Source organism: Bos indicus, chromosome 24 (assembly GCF_029378745.1).
Source record: "Bos indicus isolate NIAB-ARS_2022 breed Sahiwal x Tharparkar chromosome 24, NIAB-ARS_B.indTharparkar_mat_pri_1.0, whole genome shotgun sequence".
NCBI classification, from domain to species: domain Eukaryota; kingdom Metazoa; phylum Chordata; class Mammalia; order Artiodactyla; family Bovidae; genus Bos; species Bos indicus.
Genome location: NC_091783.1, coordinates 3,966,651 through 3,986,356, shown reverse-complemented (window position 1 = coordinate 3,986,356; position 19,706 = coordinate 3,966,651). Strand labels below are relative to the sequence as shown.

Genomic DNA, 19,706 nt, shown 5'->3' with positions numbered 1-19,706 from the left:
TTTGAATTATTTTGGTTGCTTTCAATCTTTGGTGTCTTCTATATGTGTCTGTAAAAAGTTACTGAGAAATATGCAAATATAGATAGCATAAGATTTTGATCCCCGTGGCCAAAATACAAAATACTATTGAAAACATCCTAGCTGATGAGAGCAGTTTGCCTTTCCTAATGTCCCTAGAGCCTTTGCAGAAAGTTTTCCTAATTTATGGAGCTGGTATTAGATCCGTTTTTAGGAATCTATAGTGGCCTCTTGGGGAAAACTAAGTGTTGCCATTGGAACACGTACACAGAATTGTTTACATACAGCTTCCTGGGACGGTGCTTTGTTCTGCTCCGTTTTGTTTTGTCTTGTTTTATTAATATTAGGGGACAAGACCTCCAGAACTAGACTCCTTGATAGTTCTGGCCTTGACTTCAAGAAGCCACTGGAATATTCCGTACTGCTCACAGCTCCTGTTACTCTGGGCTCTGTTCAGACTGGTTTGCTTGGCTTGGCGTTTGCTGGTGTTGTTTCTCCTTTTGTGTTCTCCCACTGTTAGGAACAACCCTCAGTACCCTTGATGAGGAAGTGGATCTGAATTTAAAACAGCCTTGTTCCTATCTCATACATACGGCACTTTTCTAAACCTTGTCAGTCGTTAGTGACAATGAGATTTTCACTGGTAAGTTTAAGATAGGTGGTGTGAAATAAACATATCGTGTGCTTAGTTGCTTAGTCCTGTCCGACTCCTGCGGCCCATAGACTGCAGCCTGCGGGCTCCTTTGTCAGTGGAATTCTCCAGGCAGAAGTACTGCAGTCGACTGCCATTTCCTTCTCCAAGTAAATATAGTAGTTGTGTATTAATTTTATTGTGAATAAATTATATAAATATGCCAGATATGACTAAAACCATATGATATTTGACTATTGGGGGGGGGACTATCATTTATTGTTACATGTGGTGGTGGTGTTTAAAATGTCTTACTTTCTTCTGAAGATCACCATGTATCTAATGTTTTGGGCCAAGACTAAAGATTGTATTTGTGTATCAGAGTCTTCTGGGTTCTTAACCTAGTTACTGCTACACTCAACACTCAGGCTGAATATACTGGTGTAGATCCCATTAGAGCAGAGACTTTCTCCTAGGACATTATTGTAGAGTAAAAGAATGCAGTATCAGCAATGTGTGTCTGAACGAGGGGTGACAGTTTTTTTCAGCTACACTAGGGAAATAGTCTGTGTGCATGTAGAGCCCATAGCTATGATCATCTCAGCAGAAAGTTTTACATTAGGACTTCATGTCTAGCTGGGAATTAAACGTGACTCATTTTAATTAAAATGCATGTTAATAACTGAATCATCGAGTTTACATTGTTATATAGGATTATTAACACTCAACCTAACTGAGCATTTAAATTCCTTTTTCTGGCTTAGGTTGGGGCATTGAGCAGAATCATTGGCAAGACATTGGCCTCCTACACGGAGACCCTTTGCCTGCAAACAGTGGAAATGTTGCCCTGGAAATGTGGCTGAAGTTTCATGAAAATGAAACACGAAGCCTGCCAGGCCCATCCGTGCCAGCCTTATAAAACAAGAGCACCAATTTTATCATCGCCGCCTTTTGTTCTCCACGGTGCTGCTCCTGTGGCTGCTGTATGAGCGCCGGAGCCAGGGGCCTCCGTTGACCCTGCTCTTTCTGCTGCGCACTGTCTGTTCTCGGCTGCAACACTTCTCACCCCCACACCCTCTTCTTTTTAAAACACGGAAACTCGAATGTTGAAAACCTTGAGCCATTTTTATAAGGTTTTGTGCTGACAGACCACAGGGCTTTGTTGCTGGATTGCAGATCAAATATGAATTGGGATGGGGTTGGAAGAACATTTCTTCCTTTTAAGCAGAAGGAAGAAACCCACTGCTCTGTAAGTCTCAGAATCTGTCAATGTGTTATTGTATTGCATTGATGTCCATTTTTAATTATCTTCATGAATAGGTGTTTTCCATCTTAATGCACAGTATTTGCATGTGATAAACCAGCCAGTTTTAACATGGCTTCTTTTTAATATTTCTGAATTTCCATTCAAACAATCAGAATTCTAATGTGAAATCACACTGGGCCAAATATGATAACTGTAAATCCATTTGAGCTGTAATGCTACCATCAGCCCATTAATTTCCAAATCTAAATAACTCAATCAGCTACTGTACTGTGGAGGTGGAGGTGCGTCAGATATTTAAGAGAATGTTTATGATTCATAGCTTAACAGGAAAGAACTGACTCTGCTACATCATTTTTTTAAAGGCAGCAATGTGAGACCAATGATGTGATGCCATTTTCTGTAGACTGGACAGTGGTGGAGGCCAGGCTACTCAGATGGCCCCAGGAACACCAGCTTGTCCTGGAATCACAGGGTTCTCCGGCAAGGGGAAGCTGAGAGCATCTGCCTCAGAAAGGCGGATGGAAGCAGAGCCCCTGCGGAGATCTCTGCCCACTCAGCTCACACGGCCTCACTCCCCTCTGCCTCATATCTGGGCGTTCCCAGGGAGCATTTCATCCTTCTGATACATCTGTTGCATCCACTCATCATCCAGTGGTTAGAAAGTCGAGCCAGTCCACAGCACCCTGATGTCAGCACAGCAGAGACCTCCCCACCCCGCCACCACCAGCCAGGACTCAAGATCCGCCTTGGCCAGCCCCTGGGCGGCCCTGCAGAGAACCTGGGCACTGTTGGCCTCTCTTCCTTAGTGTTTTCATGGTGTTGAAGTTAAACCTAATTAGACAGGTTCTCCCTCTTTAGGTCCACATATTCTTCCACATGTGAGGGTTTAAGCCAAAAAGTCTCTTATCAGAGTTTACTGTTTTTCCTCCCAAATGCCCCTTGCCCTCTGACCTTCAGTATGTCCAAGCTAAGTTTGGGCCAGATAAGTTGTGTTCATGACCGTTTTTTTGTAGATTGAAAAGGAGTGAAGCCTTCTTTACTAATAAGGCTATATCCAAAATTCAAGCAAATTTTGAGCATATCAGAATATTTAGGATTCTGATTCTTCATGTGTGAAAGTGAAAGTCACTCAGTCGTGTCCAACTCTTTGCAACCCCATGGACTGTACAGTCCATGGAATTCTCCAGGCCAGAATACTGGAGTGGGTAGCCATTCCCTTTTCCTGGAGATCTTCCCAACCCAGGGATTGAACCCAGGTCTCCCACACTGCAGGTGGATTCTTTACCAGTTGAGCCATAAGGGAAGCCCAAGAATACTGGAATGGGATCTTCCATTCCAACGGATCTTCCCAACCTAGGAATTTAACTGGGGTCTCCTTCATTGCAGGCGGATTCTTTACCAACTGAGCTATCAGGGAAGCCCCTTTTTATCATCCCGTGTTTTGAACTTATTTATTTATCTACATGTATAAATAAATTCAAAAAGTGGGACGATAAAACCAAGAATTGAATGATAAAAGAGTGTTTCTAAGAAAGAACCTAAGCTCAGTGAGGTGAGCTGCCTAAGTTACAATTTGGGGGGTTGCTTATGTTGTGTAGGGAAAGCTGGTGGACATGGTTGATGCATGGTCATTAATTCACGAGCAGGACGGGGTCAGATATAAGAGCAGAGGAAGCCAGCAGTGTTTGTTCCAGACAATGCAAGTCACTTGCCTGGAAAATCCCACGGATGGAGGAGCCTGGTAGGCTGCAGTCCATGAGGTCGCTAAGAGTTGGACATGACTGAGTGACTTCACTTTCACTTTTCACTTTCATGCATTGGAGAAGGAAATGGCAACCCACTCCAATGTTCTTGCCTGGAGAATCCCAGGGACGGGGGAGCCTGGTGGGCTGCTGTCTCTGGGGTCGCACAGAGTAGGACACAACTGAAATGACTTAGTAGCAGCAGCAGTAAGAAGGAGGCCCAGACAACAGAAGTTACTCAAAGCACCTGGAAGAAAGGCAGGTGAGGCTGGACTGTCCAGCACTGGGGCCCAGCGCAGGAGGCTGCAGAGCGGCTCCTGAGGGGTGGGGGTACCTTGGCCCCTGGGCTGGCACCAGTTAGCACAGCTTCTTAAGGTGCCTTTAATGGAACCTTTCCTAGGAGGTGTTTTTTTCCCTTCATTTTATGTCTGTGATTTATCCACCTGACTTCCTGGAATTTCTGTTAAGAATTCCAGATACTCAGTAATACTTCTCAGGGCTTAGTGACTAACGGGTGCCTTGGCGCTCTGCAGATGAAGGGAGACAGCAGCTGCTAGGCCAGTAGGATAACACAGCGCAGTAATCAAACGGACGTGCACAAACGCCGAGACGCGTGGTGTCCTTCTCCCGGTTCTGCCCTTTGGCAGTGCAGCTCCGAGTTCCTTTCAGCCAGCAAATGAGGAATTAATTCAGTACTGTCATTCTGATTGTCTTGCGACTCCGAGAAAGAGTGGGACATTTCTGTTCAGGAAAATACTTGACGGCGTTTAATAATAAATAGGGGTGAAGGAAAACATATGAATTTCCATATTCCTGTGAGCGTCATTCCAAGTTTTGAATGCGTCCCTTTCCTCCTTCCTGTTCGTGAAGCCGCTAACCGTGTTGTGTTCCGATTAATGCCACATGTGAGGGTTCATGACTCAGTGCTCGTGTGCTCCGAGGTCGTGTCCTCGTGGTAGTTGTGGAACTAGAACGACACGTGTCCAGGTTTATCTGCAGCGGGGTGAGGTCTGCACCCTGTCCTGTGCTCAGTCCAGTTACCACCCCTGTGACTCTCAGTTTGGGGGGTAAATTTCACGGTGTTCCTGGTGATCCGTTACCTATTGAGCTGCTTCTAGTCTCAACGGTGTTCCTGACACTTAACGTGGTTGATCACCTTCTTCTTACTTGCTTTCTGAGACTCACGGTCTTGACCACCTAGTCATCTCCTCTGACTCTGACTTTTCTGCACTTATCAGGGTCCCCTTGATCTCTCTCCTTAACTGCGATCTCCTTTCAGCCTAACACACACTGCCTGGGGGAGTCCTCCCCTCGTGATCATGGGCCCCACCTCCATGCTGGTGGCAGCCACGCATGCAGTTTCCAACCAAACCCAGCCCTTCTGTTGGCCCGAAGCACAGCGCCGGAAAGAATCAACTAGCTACTTCCTGGTTCTCCCATGGGAATCCAGTTCTCAGCTTGACTTCTAAATTGAGAGCTGCACTCATGAGCTGATGTGGGAATCCTTGACATTTTCTGCCGTTAAAAAAGTCAACGGGGGTATTTTCATACATTTTTATAATTACGTTTAAAATGTTTGCTTTGTTTTGAAATGACAAGATAAGAGAGCCTGCTATTTGCAAGCACTTATTTGCAAATAACATATTTTGCTTGTGCACAGTCATTATTCTTGAAGAATTAAATTGATATGTTTTCTTTCCCTTTGGGATATGATATTGCATGTATATGGGTATAATAGGTCCCCTTTTTAATTGGCTTTTAAAGTACTAGACATATTTTTATGTGCTACATAAGAATCTGTATCCAAATTCCAGATCATTCTGGAGGTCCACTTGAGGTGGATTTGCAGAATCCCCGACACAGCACTTCCTCCTTGACTTACATTTCAGTGATCAAGTCTCATACGCTACTGGCGCTCAGAGCTACTGAGGCTTCAGCTGCTGCTGTTTCAGTGTTGTAATTTGTAAGTTTATTTTCATTCATTCCGTTCATTTAAAAGCAAGGGTTCAGGCCTCCACGTTTGGACTTTGTTTGATACTTTCAAATGAGTATTTAGCCTTGATTATCCCGGGCATGTGGGATACCCTGCAATTTTAACAGAGGAGTTTTACTTGGGTATTTAGGAAGACATTCAAAATAAAGATGGTAGAATTCACTGGTTCAGGAGGAAATACGTTGTCCTCTTCCACGGTAACCAGCAGTCTCCCCACCCTGACCCCACCTCTGTCCTGTGCTCACTGCAGAGAAGGCCATGTGCTGGGCCAGCCTCAGAGCAGGACAGCACCCGTTGCTCCCCGAAATCAGCCTGGTGGACCCTGGAAAGGGCGGATCTACGGCCCCTGCTCACTCGTATGTTTACAGCCTCCGGTCGGAGCCTGCTCTGCCTGTGCCTGAGCTGGGTGGTCAGGCCCTCACTGTGAACCTTACCTGGTGCCAACCGCCCACAGCCGGGCACTGTGTCCCCATGTTCTCGGTCCCCAGATTCAGGGTGTCTGCGGTCTTCGGGAGCAGGGGGACTCCACCCAGTACCCACTCAGTGGATGCTCGGGGCCCTCACACACAGGAAAGGTAGCAGCCATGTACCCAGAATGGATGATTAATTGACTACATGGAGAAGAAACTCACATTGTTTTAAGTCTACACCAGCAGCTGCCACTGCTCGCCTGTGAGCAGATGTTAGGCCTCCAAAAGCCTGGCTGATAATTAAAATACTAACAGTGAGCTTTGCCCAGCTGCAGGTTCTGCCTACTGTAAATTCGATTTTAATGGTGCCTCTGTGCTGTGACTGAGGAGTAGTTTGCTTTTTACCTTCATACACAAGTGTCTGCAGTGGAGACAGTCATCTACTTCCTCTCATCTCCTCAGGAAAGACAGGAAGATACTTTGAAACACAGGCAGTTGGAACATGCCTACAACAATTAGCGTGATCTTTTCCTTGGGTTTGCCAGAAACACACAGGAGGCCAGTTTTATCTGCCATTGGCCTGTGAACTCAGCCGCATTAGAGGAGGTCCACGAACACCATTGACTGGACTTCTTTGCGTGATTTTACCTTCTAAGCGCGCGTAACAGTTACAGCTTCTGAAAAGGAGGCCTTGTCTCTTAATAGTGCGTGATCTCTACGGGGAGTTTTACAAGACAGGCCGAGGATACTCAGGAAAAGGACGTTGGGCTTCCTAATTTTCTGAGGCCGTAACTCCAGAAAGAATGGCAGCGCTAGTCTGAGTTGACGTCTTTAAGTCAAACGGAGACGGCCTTGCAGTAAGCAGACAAGGCTGCTGTTCCTCTGGAGTCTTTGAAGGCCTTCAGAAATGCTGCCAGCCTAAAATCCACCCGCTTGTTCAAGGCCCGAGCTCCAAGTGCAAGGGTGTGGCATGCGGCTTACCTTTCGTCAGCAGACCACAAGCACACACGGGTGAGGTCAGAGGCGCGGGGTGGAGGGCTGGACGCCAGGGCTCCCGGGGAACCACACACATGTCCCAGGCGGGCTCCCCGCAGCAGCCAGGCCCGCCCTGACCCCCAGAACGCATGTGGGATGCCAAGGGCACGACCCTGGGCAGCCCCCTCCCTCCCAGCTTGTTCAAAACGTCTGAGCACTTTCTACTAGGAAACCCGATGGGCGTTAGGGGTGCTCTTGGCAGGTAAAGGCTGAGATCAGAGCACTTCACTGTCTGACTTTAGTCCCATTTCATCCCCCTTGTGAATCATGATGACGCACTTCTGCCCCATGGGCCAGATCTCCAAAGTTCTGGGGTCCCATCCTGAGGGATCCACAGCCTCGCGGCCCTGGCAGCAGGGAAACAGTCACCATGCCCGCCGCCACGCCCGGCTCTGAAGCGGCCTGAGGGAGGTTTGCCTGCGTAACTCCCGTTAGATCTCCATGCAGCCAGTGATCATCTGCACCTAAGGTTCTGACGCAATACAGCATCTCTTAGGGTTTGTGATTTTAAAGGTAAAATATTGTCTTTTATCCTTTGTCACTCTTCAATGCCCATGGAGACGCAAAGGTAGAAACTTGTCTGTTCCTGTATTTCCAGTTGGAGATAAAACTTATTCATGGTTTTTCCTGAGCATCTTAGAATTTCTTTCATGGGTCTTATATGATTATCTTTACCATTACTAGTCCTAAGTGATAACTGAGGGGAAGAGGACTAAGGCTTTTGTTTCTTAAATCTGGGCCCTGCCTTATTGTACATATTCCCTGCAGTTAAACAGGTAGCTTATAAAATTGTGTTTGAACTTAGGTCAAAGAGTCTCTCAGAAAAGATGTGGACTACAGTTAATTTTTTACAGAATAATAACTTTCCTCATCTCTTCTTATCAAACGATGGCCTTCATGAACTTGAGGACAGAGCAGTGACCTTTACTGTAACTCTGTGACACAGCCTTTATTTGTGGCATAAAGCAGGTACTTAGCAGGGTGCCTCTTATTTATCGTGTTGTCGTGTATTTAAACACATCCTTAGGCCAGGGCACGCTGGTTTCAGAATGACCAGCACATGCCTGAGCTCTGAAATACATCCCACCGGTATGGTGGTCACACTAACAAGCATGCCAGCATCCGAAGATAATTTCAATTTTGTGTCTCCAACAACCTCAGTATTTCTAACCTGTGTGTGAATTTTATTAACGTTGACCAAAATGCGTTTCTAACCCTTGAAAATAATGAGATGTAAGGTACCGACCATCCTTTGTTCTCGCCAAAAGAAAACAGAGAAAGATGGTGAAATTGCCATATTGTCGTTTTGGTACACAGCCTGCTGCGATCATGGGCCACGCTGTTTGTGATCGGCTGCCTGCAGGACCGGGTCGGGGTTTCCTGTAGGGAGTCGAGCCTGCGGAGCTTTCTGCGTGGAGGGGACTGGGCGCAGCTCCCTGACTGTGCCTCTTAGACTTCTTCAAGCCGGGCTGCAGGGGGCGCTGCTGGGGCCTTCGTGCAGGAACACCAGCATACCAGTAACTATTATTGTCCAGAAAATGACTCCATTACAGAGCAGTTACTGATATCGATGTGATTGGCTATACTATTGGTGACTGCCATTATACGAATAATTTATTCCCTGGTTTGAAATTTCTAAAAGGTTATATTTCATTGAATTTTAATTTGTCATTTTTCCAGCTTTCACTTGAGAAACTTACAAGCTTTTGTGACATTAAAATATGGCTCTAATTTATTAGCATAATCTGTTAATATTGTTTCATTTTAATAGACATTAACTATGATTTCTTAACATTCTTGTTAAAATCACATCTTAAAACTGAAGTTGAGGAAAACCGTAAGGGGCTTAAGATTCACAGTGTCATATGTGCCTCAGATTTTCATATGAAAGGCATTGCTTTTTTAATTGCATCGTATTCGAGGTGCTTTGATTGTGACAGTGAGGCAGCCTAGCATTTCAAAGCTTAGTGCCCTCCCAAAATATAAAATGTAACACACACAGTGTCTGAGACATAACCTAGCACTGTGGAATACCACTGCAGGAGCAGCTGAGAAATTTAAAATAAATGCTGGCTGGTGGCGGCACAGTGGCTCACGTTGGATATTAGCACAGGCTTCCCTGACGCAGCCGACATTTCAGCCGCACAAGTCTTTTTAATGCCATCTTTATCTGCTACACGATGCATGAAATCTACTTTCGGTTTTAGAACTGCTGGTGACCTCTGACCCCTTTAGTGGAGACACAATGTGACCTTTCTATTGTCATCGGCTTTCGTTCTCCTGAAAATTCCATGAATTTTTATTACAAGTTTTTTTTTAAGCCAAGCTGAGTCTTCAACAAATTACTTGACGCAGATGAGATGAAGTTGTTGGAGTGGGTGAGACAAGTTTTACAGCCCGCGCGTGAGCCGTGAGGAGCCCAGCCTCTGTCCTGCGATGTCATACGCCAGTAACTGCTGAGCCTACTATTGGATAAATACATCATTTTATGGAACATTGATTGTTCTATAAACCCAATGGAGTATTATGCTCTATGATCAAACCATTTAGATTGTGTGTAGAGCACAGAAAATGCCATATTCAGGATGGTACTAAAAGTGCCATTTGAGTATTTTATGGATGTCATTACAGGGGAAACTTCTCTCTGTAGGCCCTGTTTACGGCAAAATTTTTTAGTCTGTAATGACATTTTTCATTCACAACGTATGCCTTCAAGAGAGGGGGCCTTGTTTTATTTGTTTCATTCGAGTTTACTGCACAAATTCTGTACATTTTAATTAAATGTAAGCTTAACAAAAGCATAAGGTATTTATTCTGTGAGGAAAAATGACGACAGCAACGAAAGGCTAACACGCCACAGAAAGGGAGCAGCCAGGAGCTAAACCCTAGTTGTGGCTTCTGCGACGCAGAGCAGAGCCGCAGGCATGGTTGCAGGGGGCGGGGGTGGGTCTCCAGCTTCACCCCCCTACCCCGCTCCTGCCTGGCAGGGCTCCTGGTCTCAGCGCTGGAGACGCTCCCTTCCAAGGGGACAAGGCAGGAGGGAGTGCGCGCGACAGTGATCTTCTGCAGAAGGGAGCTCATTAAAGAGCAGTTCCCTGAAAACAACACCTCAGCGCCCCCCACCACACTCCCCGCCCCAAAAAAGATTCTTTTTATTTCAGCTGAGTTGCAAACTTTCAATGCATTTGGCTATGATAAGGCAGTAAAATTCTTCTGTCCTCATGAAAGGAAACGGGCAGTGAGTTGGGAATCTCATAAACAGGCCCATCTCACCTGCGTTTGCACCTTCTACACAAATCTTCTTACTGTCTGTCCTGTTGGAAGCAGATCCAGAAAGGGCTGGTTTAGACCCTACTGCTTAGCTACTATCAGCATACTGAAACTGGACGCTGTCTTTGATAAATGCCAAGTGACATACAAATATTATGTGGAGTATCCATGCTTTGTTAAAGATGTGTGTGCAGTTTTGAAGCAGTAACAGTGACTAAGCAGTTGTGGATAAAATTGGCACAAACTTGCTGTGCTCCAGATACTGTGTCCATTGGGCCGTTTGCATTGGTGAACTTTACAGTTCATATTTACTCTAAAGATCTCAAAAATTGAAGTTGATGTGCCCAGTAAATTCTTGTTCATAGCTGGGTTAGAATGTAAAGTTACAGTAGAGATTCACATTAGTTTAAATGACACTTGAACTTCTACACAGCTCAACATTAATTCATTATGGACGAAATGGAAGAATCTTCAGTGGGTGAATCTTTTCCAATCTGATTGAGGCTGTTACATTTTATAGGTGCTATTTTTCAAAGCAGTACTGACAGCACTCGAAGTTATTAAATTGCTGAATCAAAGCTGGACCTGCGGCCGCATTTATGAACTGTGATGGAGTCGCCGGCTTGCGCGGAGCCGAGGTGAAGGTGCTGGTGTTGATGAGCATCGTCACACCCGTGGTGACAGCAGTATTTACCCGCGTAGTTTACTTTAATGGTCTGGGAGTGGCTTAACCCACCTCCGGATTCAGATAAATTCAGTAAGCAGTTCTGAGTAGCATCATTATCTGTGCTCCCCAGGATTCAGAGGATAATTCTGTAACTTCAATCCTGCTGCAGACTAAAGAAAGAGTTGCCTGGACTCAAGCATGTAGCATCTCCCTCAGGGAGCATCGAGGATGGGGTGCTCATGTCTTCCAGCTACAGCAGCTCCTCCTTTGTTAATGTCAGGGCACAATTCAGTCACTGAGTCGTGTCCAACTCTTTGTGACCCCACAGACTGTAGCCCGCCAGGCTTCTCTGTCCATGGGATTTCCCAGGCAAGAATACTGGAGTGGGTTGGTATTCCCTTCTCCAAGGCATCTTCTCAACCCAGGATTGAACCCAGGTCTCCTGCACTGCAGGCAGATTCTTTACCATTGAGCCACCAGGGAAGTCCCATCAGGGCAGTAGGTCCTCTTCTCAATCAGTTAGGGATGGGGGAGGGTGATTGGAAGGCTGATTTCTTTATGTTTTGTATCCATATTTCTTTTTTTCTCCTCCAAATTATAAACAAAATGACCTTGGAATTAAAGAATGGGCAGAAGCCAACTAGATCAGGTTCTGAGTGTGATGAAGACATGTGAAATGTTCCATTCGAAGTAGAAAAGTACAGGGAAGGAGAGGGGTCAAAGGGTAGCACAGGAAGAGCTTGGCAAGGACCAGAGACAAAAGATCAGGGAGACCTCAGTTCAGTTCAGTCACTCAGTAATGTGACTGCAATACTCCAGGTCTCCCTGTCCATCACCAGCTCCTGGAGCTTGCTCAAACCCATGTCCAGTGAGTCGGTGATGCCATCCAACCATCTCATCCTCTGTCGTCTCCTTCTCCTCCTGCCCTCAATCTTTCCCAGCATCAGGGTCTTTTCCAATGAGTCAGTTCTTCACATCAGGTGGCCAAAATATTGGAGCTTCAGCATCAGTCCTTCCGATGAATAGTTAGGACTGATTTCCTTTATGATTGACTGGTTTGATCTCCGTGCAGTCCAAGTTACTCTTAAGAGTCTTCTCCAACACCACAGTTCAAAAGCATCAATTCTTTGGTGTTCAGTGGTGTTCAGCTTTCTTTATGGTCCAACTCTCACATCCATACTGGACTACTGGAAAAACCATAGCTTTGACTAGATGGATCTTTGCTGGCAAAGTAATGACTTCGCTTTTTAATATGCTGTCTAGGTTGGTCATAGCTTTTCTTCCAAGGAGCAAGCGTCTTTTATTTTCATGGCTGCAGTCATCATCTGCAATGATTTTGGAACCCAAGAAAATAAAGTCTGTCACTGTTTCCATTGTTTCCCCATCTATTTGCCATAAAGTGATGGGACTGGATGCCATGATCTTCGTTTTTTGAATGTTGAGTTTTAAGCCAGCTTTTTCACTCTCCTCTTTCACTTTCATCAAGAGACTCTTTAGTTCCTCTTCACTTTCTGCCATAAGGGTGGTATCTTCTGCATATCTGAGGTTATTGATTTCTCCCAGCAATCTTGATTCCAGCTTGTGCTTCATCCAGCCTGGCATTGCACATGATGTACTCTGCATATAAGTTAAATAATCGGGGGGGGGGGTCCTAGCTGGGAGAAAACTGGGCATAGATGGCGACCCCCACCAGCTGAGACTGAGGCCTGCATGGAGGGGTGGACACAGGACCTGTGGAGCGCCCCACCCACCGGGCAGGCCTTCTGCTCCTGCACTGAGGCCAGCTCTGCCCTCTTTGAGGAGTGAGTTTAGGAGGATTGACATTCAGAACATGCCCATGTGATGAGGTTAAAGCACAGGGCACAGGAGCCCCCTCTGATCCTGACCCCAGCCATGGGGAGGCTCCCTCTGGCTTCAGGAGTTAGAGGGATGCAGTGGCCTGACTTCCTGAAAATCCTAACCAGTGACCCTTCCCAGCAGCACACTGAATGCCGGGAGTTTGCATTTTTAAAAGTTCATACGTGGTTCTCAGTCTTGGGCAGTGAGCCCAGGTGTCCTCGTGGAGAATATAATTAAACGTCTTCTGTGGATCTGGCCTGACTTGCTGTTCCTGCTGAAAGGCAGGCCTTGCCCCTGGGTCTTTGCTTAAAGTGGATTCTGTATTGAAAGTAAACGCTTTCTCACAGAATGGCACCAATGCGGTAAGCAAAATAGTTGTCCTATTTTTAAGGGATGTTAGCAACAATAATCAACAATTCTTAATCCTTTTTTCTCCCTCGGTAAGAATAAAGTGTGCTTCTTTAAAAAAGGACCTACATTAGGGAGAGTGAAGTGAAATATTTTAAATGTGGTTGCCATTGAGATAAGAAATCATTCAGAGCTCATTCTCTCACTTAGCGCTTCCCAGGAGGAGCTAGTGGTAAAGAACCCACCTGCCAGTTCAGGAGACATGAGAGTCTTGGGTTCGATCCCTGGGTCGGGAAGATCCCCTGGAGGAAGAAATGGCAACTCACTCTGTGTGCTTGCCTGGAGAATCCCATGGACAGAGGCGCCTGGGGGGCTGTGGAGTCACAAAGACTGAAGCAACTCAGCACACGCTCACTTAGGAGGGAAGGAGGCGATAATAAGAAACTAATAGAGAATTAGGGACTTGAAGGAGAAAACAGGAGCTCTGTTTAAATAGTCTCTTTTTTATGAAAATGACTATAGGTTTCGCTCAGCTTTCCCTGTCGAGTTATTAAACAAGCCTCGCCTGTGTCGCAGGTGGCCTGGGGGGAACGGTGTCCACGCGCCTGACGACATCCTCCTCGCTTCTGCGGCCAGAGCCCCCTTTCTGTAACGGCAGGGAGGCCTGAAAGGTGGGCCTGATGCTCTCAGCCCAAAGGCAGCTCAGGGCTGCCCTGCCTTCCCTGGGCGGGCGGTGGGTGTCCACACTGCAGGGACAGGCGCCGTCCACAGGGACCGCCAGGTGCGCCAAGACCCGCAGCCCGCAGGTGCCCTCTCCCCGGCCCCGCACGCCCTGCACTTCCAGACCCCTGCTTCTGGCACGCACCCTGGTCCCTCGGGCTGATCTCCTCGTGAAACGATCGCAGGGTGCTCACCATGGGGAAGGCAGGGCCAGTATTTACGGCAATAAACGCTGGGCCCCAATCACAGTTCTCAAACAGATGCACTCGCTTAACTTTCCTGATTAAAAACACTCAACAGGTGTCTTCTCTGCACAGACTGTGGCCCACGTGCCTTAGTGCCTCCTGCAGAGGGGGCCCCGACAGCCTGGTCCCAGCCTAGCCTGTGATCCCCGAGAGCCGGCCCAGCCACCCCCAGACCCCACCTCTGCTGCCCTGGGTGCTTTGTCTCCAGGCTCTTCCCACTCAGACCCGGGGGAGAGCTTGGGTGTTCCTATCCCTTCAGGCAGGCTGGGCAGCTGTCTCTCTGCAACTCTTGCTGAGTGTCCTTCCCCAGAGCCTGAGCGTGGTGGTCCTCTCCATGGTTTGAAGGGCGGCTGCGTGCCAGGCGCTTGGCCAGACATCACAGCGACACGGTGGGACCCGTGCTCGCAGGCGGCCTGTGTGCCGCCCCCAAGCGACGGACAACGAAGACCCTGAGTCTGTGCTGGGTGCCCGGCCGCCGTGGACCGCTCCCAGCAGGCTGGCCACCCTACTCCCAGGCTCAGCACCTGACATGCAGCAGGGGCCCACACGCTCGGGGCCTTAAACTCTCACAGCTGGTGTTTATCAAGGGCAAGTTTATAAATTCAGTATGCAAAGCTTTCATTCTTCTTGTCGAATAAACAGATACACTGTAAGCTAATATTGGGACATGGAAAAAAGATTTTCCTTTGAGTTAAAAGGAAAACGCTCTTAATACCAGCTACTGAACATCTTATTAGAAATGACCATGACTGAGGAGATGCCTCATATTCTTTTCGCAGGAACTGGAAGGGGACCATGGCTGTTGAGATTGTATCTGGACAGTCAGCCAGGGGTGTAGGCATCTCCCCCTCACAGCACAGCCCTGCTCTGTGTTGCTGGGAGCACCCATCGAGGCCCTGAGCACCCCCAGCTCCCCCACGCAGGCAGCTGGGGGATCTGAGTCATGGGTCATGGGGATGCTTCTGTTGAGGTTTTCCAGCTTCTCCAGAAGAACTATCTTACTTCTAATCCTAAAAGTCACTTTTCTAGGCTCTAACTGGTCCCTGTCTCCCCTAGGCATTGTGTCCAAGTCCTACGAATGCCGCCTGAAGGGCCAGGGAGCCACCTTCGTGGAGACAGACAGCCCGTTCACGGCGGCCGCGCTGGCGGAGGAGTCTCCGGTCAAGGACAGGCCGCTGCGGAGCAGCAGGAGGCCGGCGGCTCCACCAGAGCCGGTCCAACAGGTCATCATCATCCAGGGCTATGAGGGCGAGTTCGCCCTGGACGCCTCTGTGGAGGAGACGGCTGCGGCCACGCTGCAGACACTGGCCCTGGCCGGCCAGGTGGCCCGCGTGGTGCACATCACCGAGGACGGCCAGGTCATCGCCGCGGGGCAGAGCGGGGCGCAAGGGGGCAGCGGGGCTCCCAGCCCGGGCCTGCCGGAGCCGCTGGCCGACGGAGCCACGCAGGTGGTGGTCGTGGGCGGCTCCATGGAAGGGCATGGCATGGACGAGCCCCTCAGCCCCAGCGGGGCCGTCATTCAGCAGGTGACCAAGCAGGAGATTCTAGGCCTGGCCGAGGCCGGCGTCCCCCCGCCCGACGCAGCCTCCGCCTTGGACGCCCTGCTGTGCGCGGTCACCGAGCTGGGAGGGGCGGAGGGCCCGGCGGCGGCCGAGGAGAAGGGCAGGGCTGGGCCCAGGGACGTGCTGGTGCAGCTTCCGGGGCAGGAGGCAGCCACTCCCGCAGCCCCGGAGATCCACGTGTTCCACGACGGGCCAGACGGCGCGGCCGCCACAGAGCCGGTGGAGGTGCTGACCCAGCTGGTGCGGCCGGCCGCTGTGATTGCGTCGCAGGAGCGTGCACAGGTGGCCTTCAAGAAGGTGGTGCAGGGCATGCTGCAGTTCGCTGTGTGCGACTCGGCCGCGGCTGGCCAGCTGATGAAGGATGGCGTCACTCAGGTCATCGTCAACGAAGAGGGCACAGTGCACATGCTGGCCCGCGAGGGCTCCCAGATCATCATGCAGGAGGCCGAGGCACGCGGGCCGCACGTGGACCTGGCCGAAGCGGACGGCGAGATCTCGCAGATCATCGTCACCGAAGAGCTGGTACAGGCCATGGTCCAGGAGTCTGGCGGCGGCTTTCCCGAGGGGGCCACACACTACATCGTGACGGAGCTGCCGCCCGGCGTGCAGGACGAGCCAGCAGTGTACTCGCACACCGTCATTGAGGCGGCCGGCTCCCAGGAGCTCCTCCAGGCCGGGGCCGTGGTCCCCAGTGGAGCCGAACAGCTGACGAGCATGGTCATCTACACCCAGGAGGGCTCCCCGGCCGCCGCGGTCATCCAGAGCCAAAGAGACAGCAGCGAAGTCCACGAAGCGTGAGGCCGGGGGCTGAGAGACCAGCATAGGAGGCCATGTGCCCTGCACCCGCCAGCAAAGCGCGCGTCCGAGGGGCCGGGGATGGCCCTGCGCCGGCCGCGTGCACGCGGCGCCGGGGGCACGCCCGCAGGAGCGCGGCCTGCAGCGGGGCGGGGCCGACCGAGGCAAGTCTGGTTACCGTTTGGTTCTTCTGTTGCTCTAACCCGTGTTCTACCCATTGTGCCGAGCAGTTAAGTTGTTTTCTTTTTTGTTCCCACAAATGTTTTCCCATTTCAGTTGTGAAAGGACCGTGCCCTAGCCATGGAAGAGTGGCTTCAGACACCGCTGCCCGTGCAGTCCAGCATGTCCCCACTGTAACAGTTCATTACATGTTTGGTTAAAAATTGCAGCTACGTTCAGTACCACGTCGAAGCAGCCTGCTCCTGTTCATTTTCCTGGAAATGTTAGGGTCACAGCGTCCCCAGACCAAAGGCAGCCTGTTCGTTTTGTGTACCGCCTTCCTCTTCATACGTTGTAGGTGTGCTCCTTGCCCGAGTTGCTTCAGCTTAAAAGATTCCTCCTTAAGCCTATGGTTAAGAAAAGCCTTGACGTTTATTAAAATAAACCTTAGTTAAGAAAACCCAATGCTTCTAATTTTGACTTAGTTTCATACAATAAAGTCTATATGAAATGTGCATTCTGAAAAATACTGTTTGTATCAATATTTTGCTTTTATAACAAATGTTTCTTAATGTTGATATCATTTTCACAGGATTTATCAGTGATTTATGTCCGTGTGAAAGAGCTGACATCAAACATCAGTGATAGAGAGCCATGCCCTGGCCCCCCAAGGCCTGTGTGTGCCTTGCTATGGGGTCCCTTCCACTGGGGGTGCGAATTCATAGCCAGGTGACCCGCTTCTTAATTCAATTGCTTCTCTTCCAAAATTGTAAAACCCTCCCGTCCCCCAAACCCAAAGGTGGTTTTTGTTCTGTTTCTTTTTTCTTTGAAATAAACGGATAGCACTAAAAGAGAAGGATGACATTTTCTTTCCAGCAGCCAACTGACGGGCAGCCATAAAATGCAAAGAGTACTTGTTCCTCGTCGGCCAGCGTCGACTCCCCTCTCCATCCATGCTGAATGTGCTGGGTTCCGCTGGCCATCTCTGCACCCTGGTGCTGTGTGCTCCACGTTTGGCCCATGACCCAGGCAGATTCTGGTGACAGTAACATAGTCTATCGTGGTTCAGTTCAGTTCAGTTCAGTCGCTCAGTCGTGTATGACTCTTTGTGACCCCATGAATCGCAGCACGCCAGGCCTCCTGTCCATCACCAACTCCCAGAGTTCACTCGGACTCACGTCCATCGAGTCAGTGATGCCATCCTGACTCTGTCATCCCCTTCTCCTCCTGCCCCCAATCCCTCCCAGCATCAGGGTCTTTTCCAATGAGTCAACTCTTCACATGAGGAGGCCTAAGTATTGGAGTTTCAGCTTCAGCATCAGTCCTTCCAAAGAAATCCCAGGACTGATCTCCTTCAGAATGGACTGGTTGGATCTCCTTGCAGTCCAAGGGACTCTCAAGAGTCTTCTCCAACACCACAGTTCAAAAGCATCAATTCTTCGGCGCTCAGCTTTCTTCACAGTCCAACTCTCATATCCATATATGACCACTGGAAAAACCATAGCCTTGACTAGATGGACCTTTGTTGACAAAGTAATATCTCTGCTTTTTAATATGCTATCTAGGTTGGTCATAACTTTCCTTCCAATGAGTAAGCATCTTTTAATTTCATGGCTGCAATCACCACCTATTGTGGTTAGCATCTTAAAATTGTGAAGAGCAGAAGGGAGAAAAGGAAGAGAAAACGGTACTGTTGTGGTTTCCATCACAGTCCTGTTTATACGCCCCCTGAGAGGTCAGCTTGGAAGCCAGCCTTGGCCGGGTGCCTGAACCCTCTGTGTCTCCCCTGACCCGGTCCTCAGAGCCCTGGGTCCCACCCATCTGCAGGCATCTCCCTCCCAAAAAAAATTAAAAAAAGGAAAATCTCAGGCTTGACACTGCAATTCATAATTAGCTGGGTATGACTTGCCCCCAATTCTTAAAAATGGCAGGGCAGTTCCGCTCCTCTCCAACACTGTCTTCAGCAAACAGTGACAGCAGCAACTTGGGTTTGTTTTGTTGAGAGGAAGATGACCTTTACAAAGTGATGCCCCTCGCCAAGCTTCTCGTACATGTAAAAAAAAAAAAAGTGGAGGTGGGGGATGATTTTCAGTGGGAAAATATCTTCTTGATCATTCCTCCCGTTGGCTGCAGCCCGCAGCCTTCAGCTTGGATGCTAATTCCTAACCGCGCTTAGTCCTGTATGGCTAACCTTTCTGCCGCAGTCCTGGGTGTTGACACTGACATGCTGCAGTTTACCGTTTGTGATTTATTTAGGATAAATATGTCTCAGGTGGCATTTAATCCTTCATAAAACCAGTGTAGCCTGCAGTGTCAAACCAGCAATCGTGTTGTATGCACAATGAAAAGAGCAGGCCTTTGCATTAAAAAAAAAAAAAAACTGTCCAGAAGGTGTTTCAAGGCTCAGAAGGATTGCAGAGGATTCACTAGGCTCCTGTGTCCTGTAATTACCTGTAGAGCTGGGTTAATGTGGTCTCTCTCTTCTCTCTCATTACACAACTGCTGGAATGTGAGGGTGTTGAAGAAACACGTACAGAAGCGTGGGCCTTGGAATAACGAGGCGCGGCCCATCGCCGTGCCGGCGTGTTCCCTGAAGCACAATCTTCCATGAGGCGCACGCGAGGAGCCTGAGGCTTCCTGGAGGTTGGGCTGGAGAAGACAACACAACTCTGAAGCAGTGAAAAGCAGAGCAACAGAAATGTTTACTTGGAGACCATGGCCCAGAAGGAACAGCTTCTTATCAAACCCCGGCCAGGACCTTTGGTGGGGAGGCTGGGACTGCTCAGTCCAAGGTAGAATACAGAAGTGGCTGAGGTTTCCAGCTTCCAGGCCGGAGGGTGGGCAAGGCTTTGTGTTTATGAAGAGCTCGCAAGAGCTTTTCCGTACAAAGGGAGTTCTGGCCGTGTAAGGTCACTTAAATGAGGTGTGTGGCTCAGCCAGGCATCCTTCGGGGCTGCCTCAGGCCTGGAGCAGAGGGAGGGAGGGTCCTCCAAAACAAGCCCCCC

General features: G+C 49.0%; 1 protein-coding gene across 2 annotated transcripts in view; it reads left to right on the top strand.

Moving 5' to 3' along the window:
- Positions 1–17,228, top strand: part of ZNF407 (zinc finger protein 407) — a 387,088-nt gene extending 369,860 nt beyond the window's left edge. For both annotated transcript variants that reach the window (XM_070778647.1, XM_070778648.1), the window contains exon 9: positions 15,242–17,228. In XM_070778647.1, the coding sequence (XP_070634748.1) occupies positions 15,242–16,545 (1,304 nt within the window). In that variant the 3' untranslated portion in view covers positions 16,546–17,228. The remainder of the gene's footprint in view (positions 1–15,241) is intronic.
- The last annotated feature ends 2,478 nt before the right edge of the window (positions 17,229–19,706 follow it).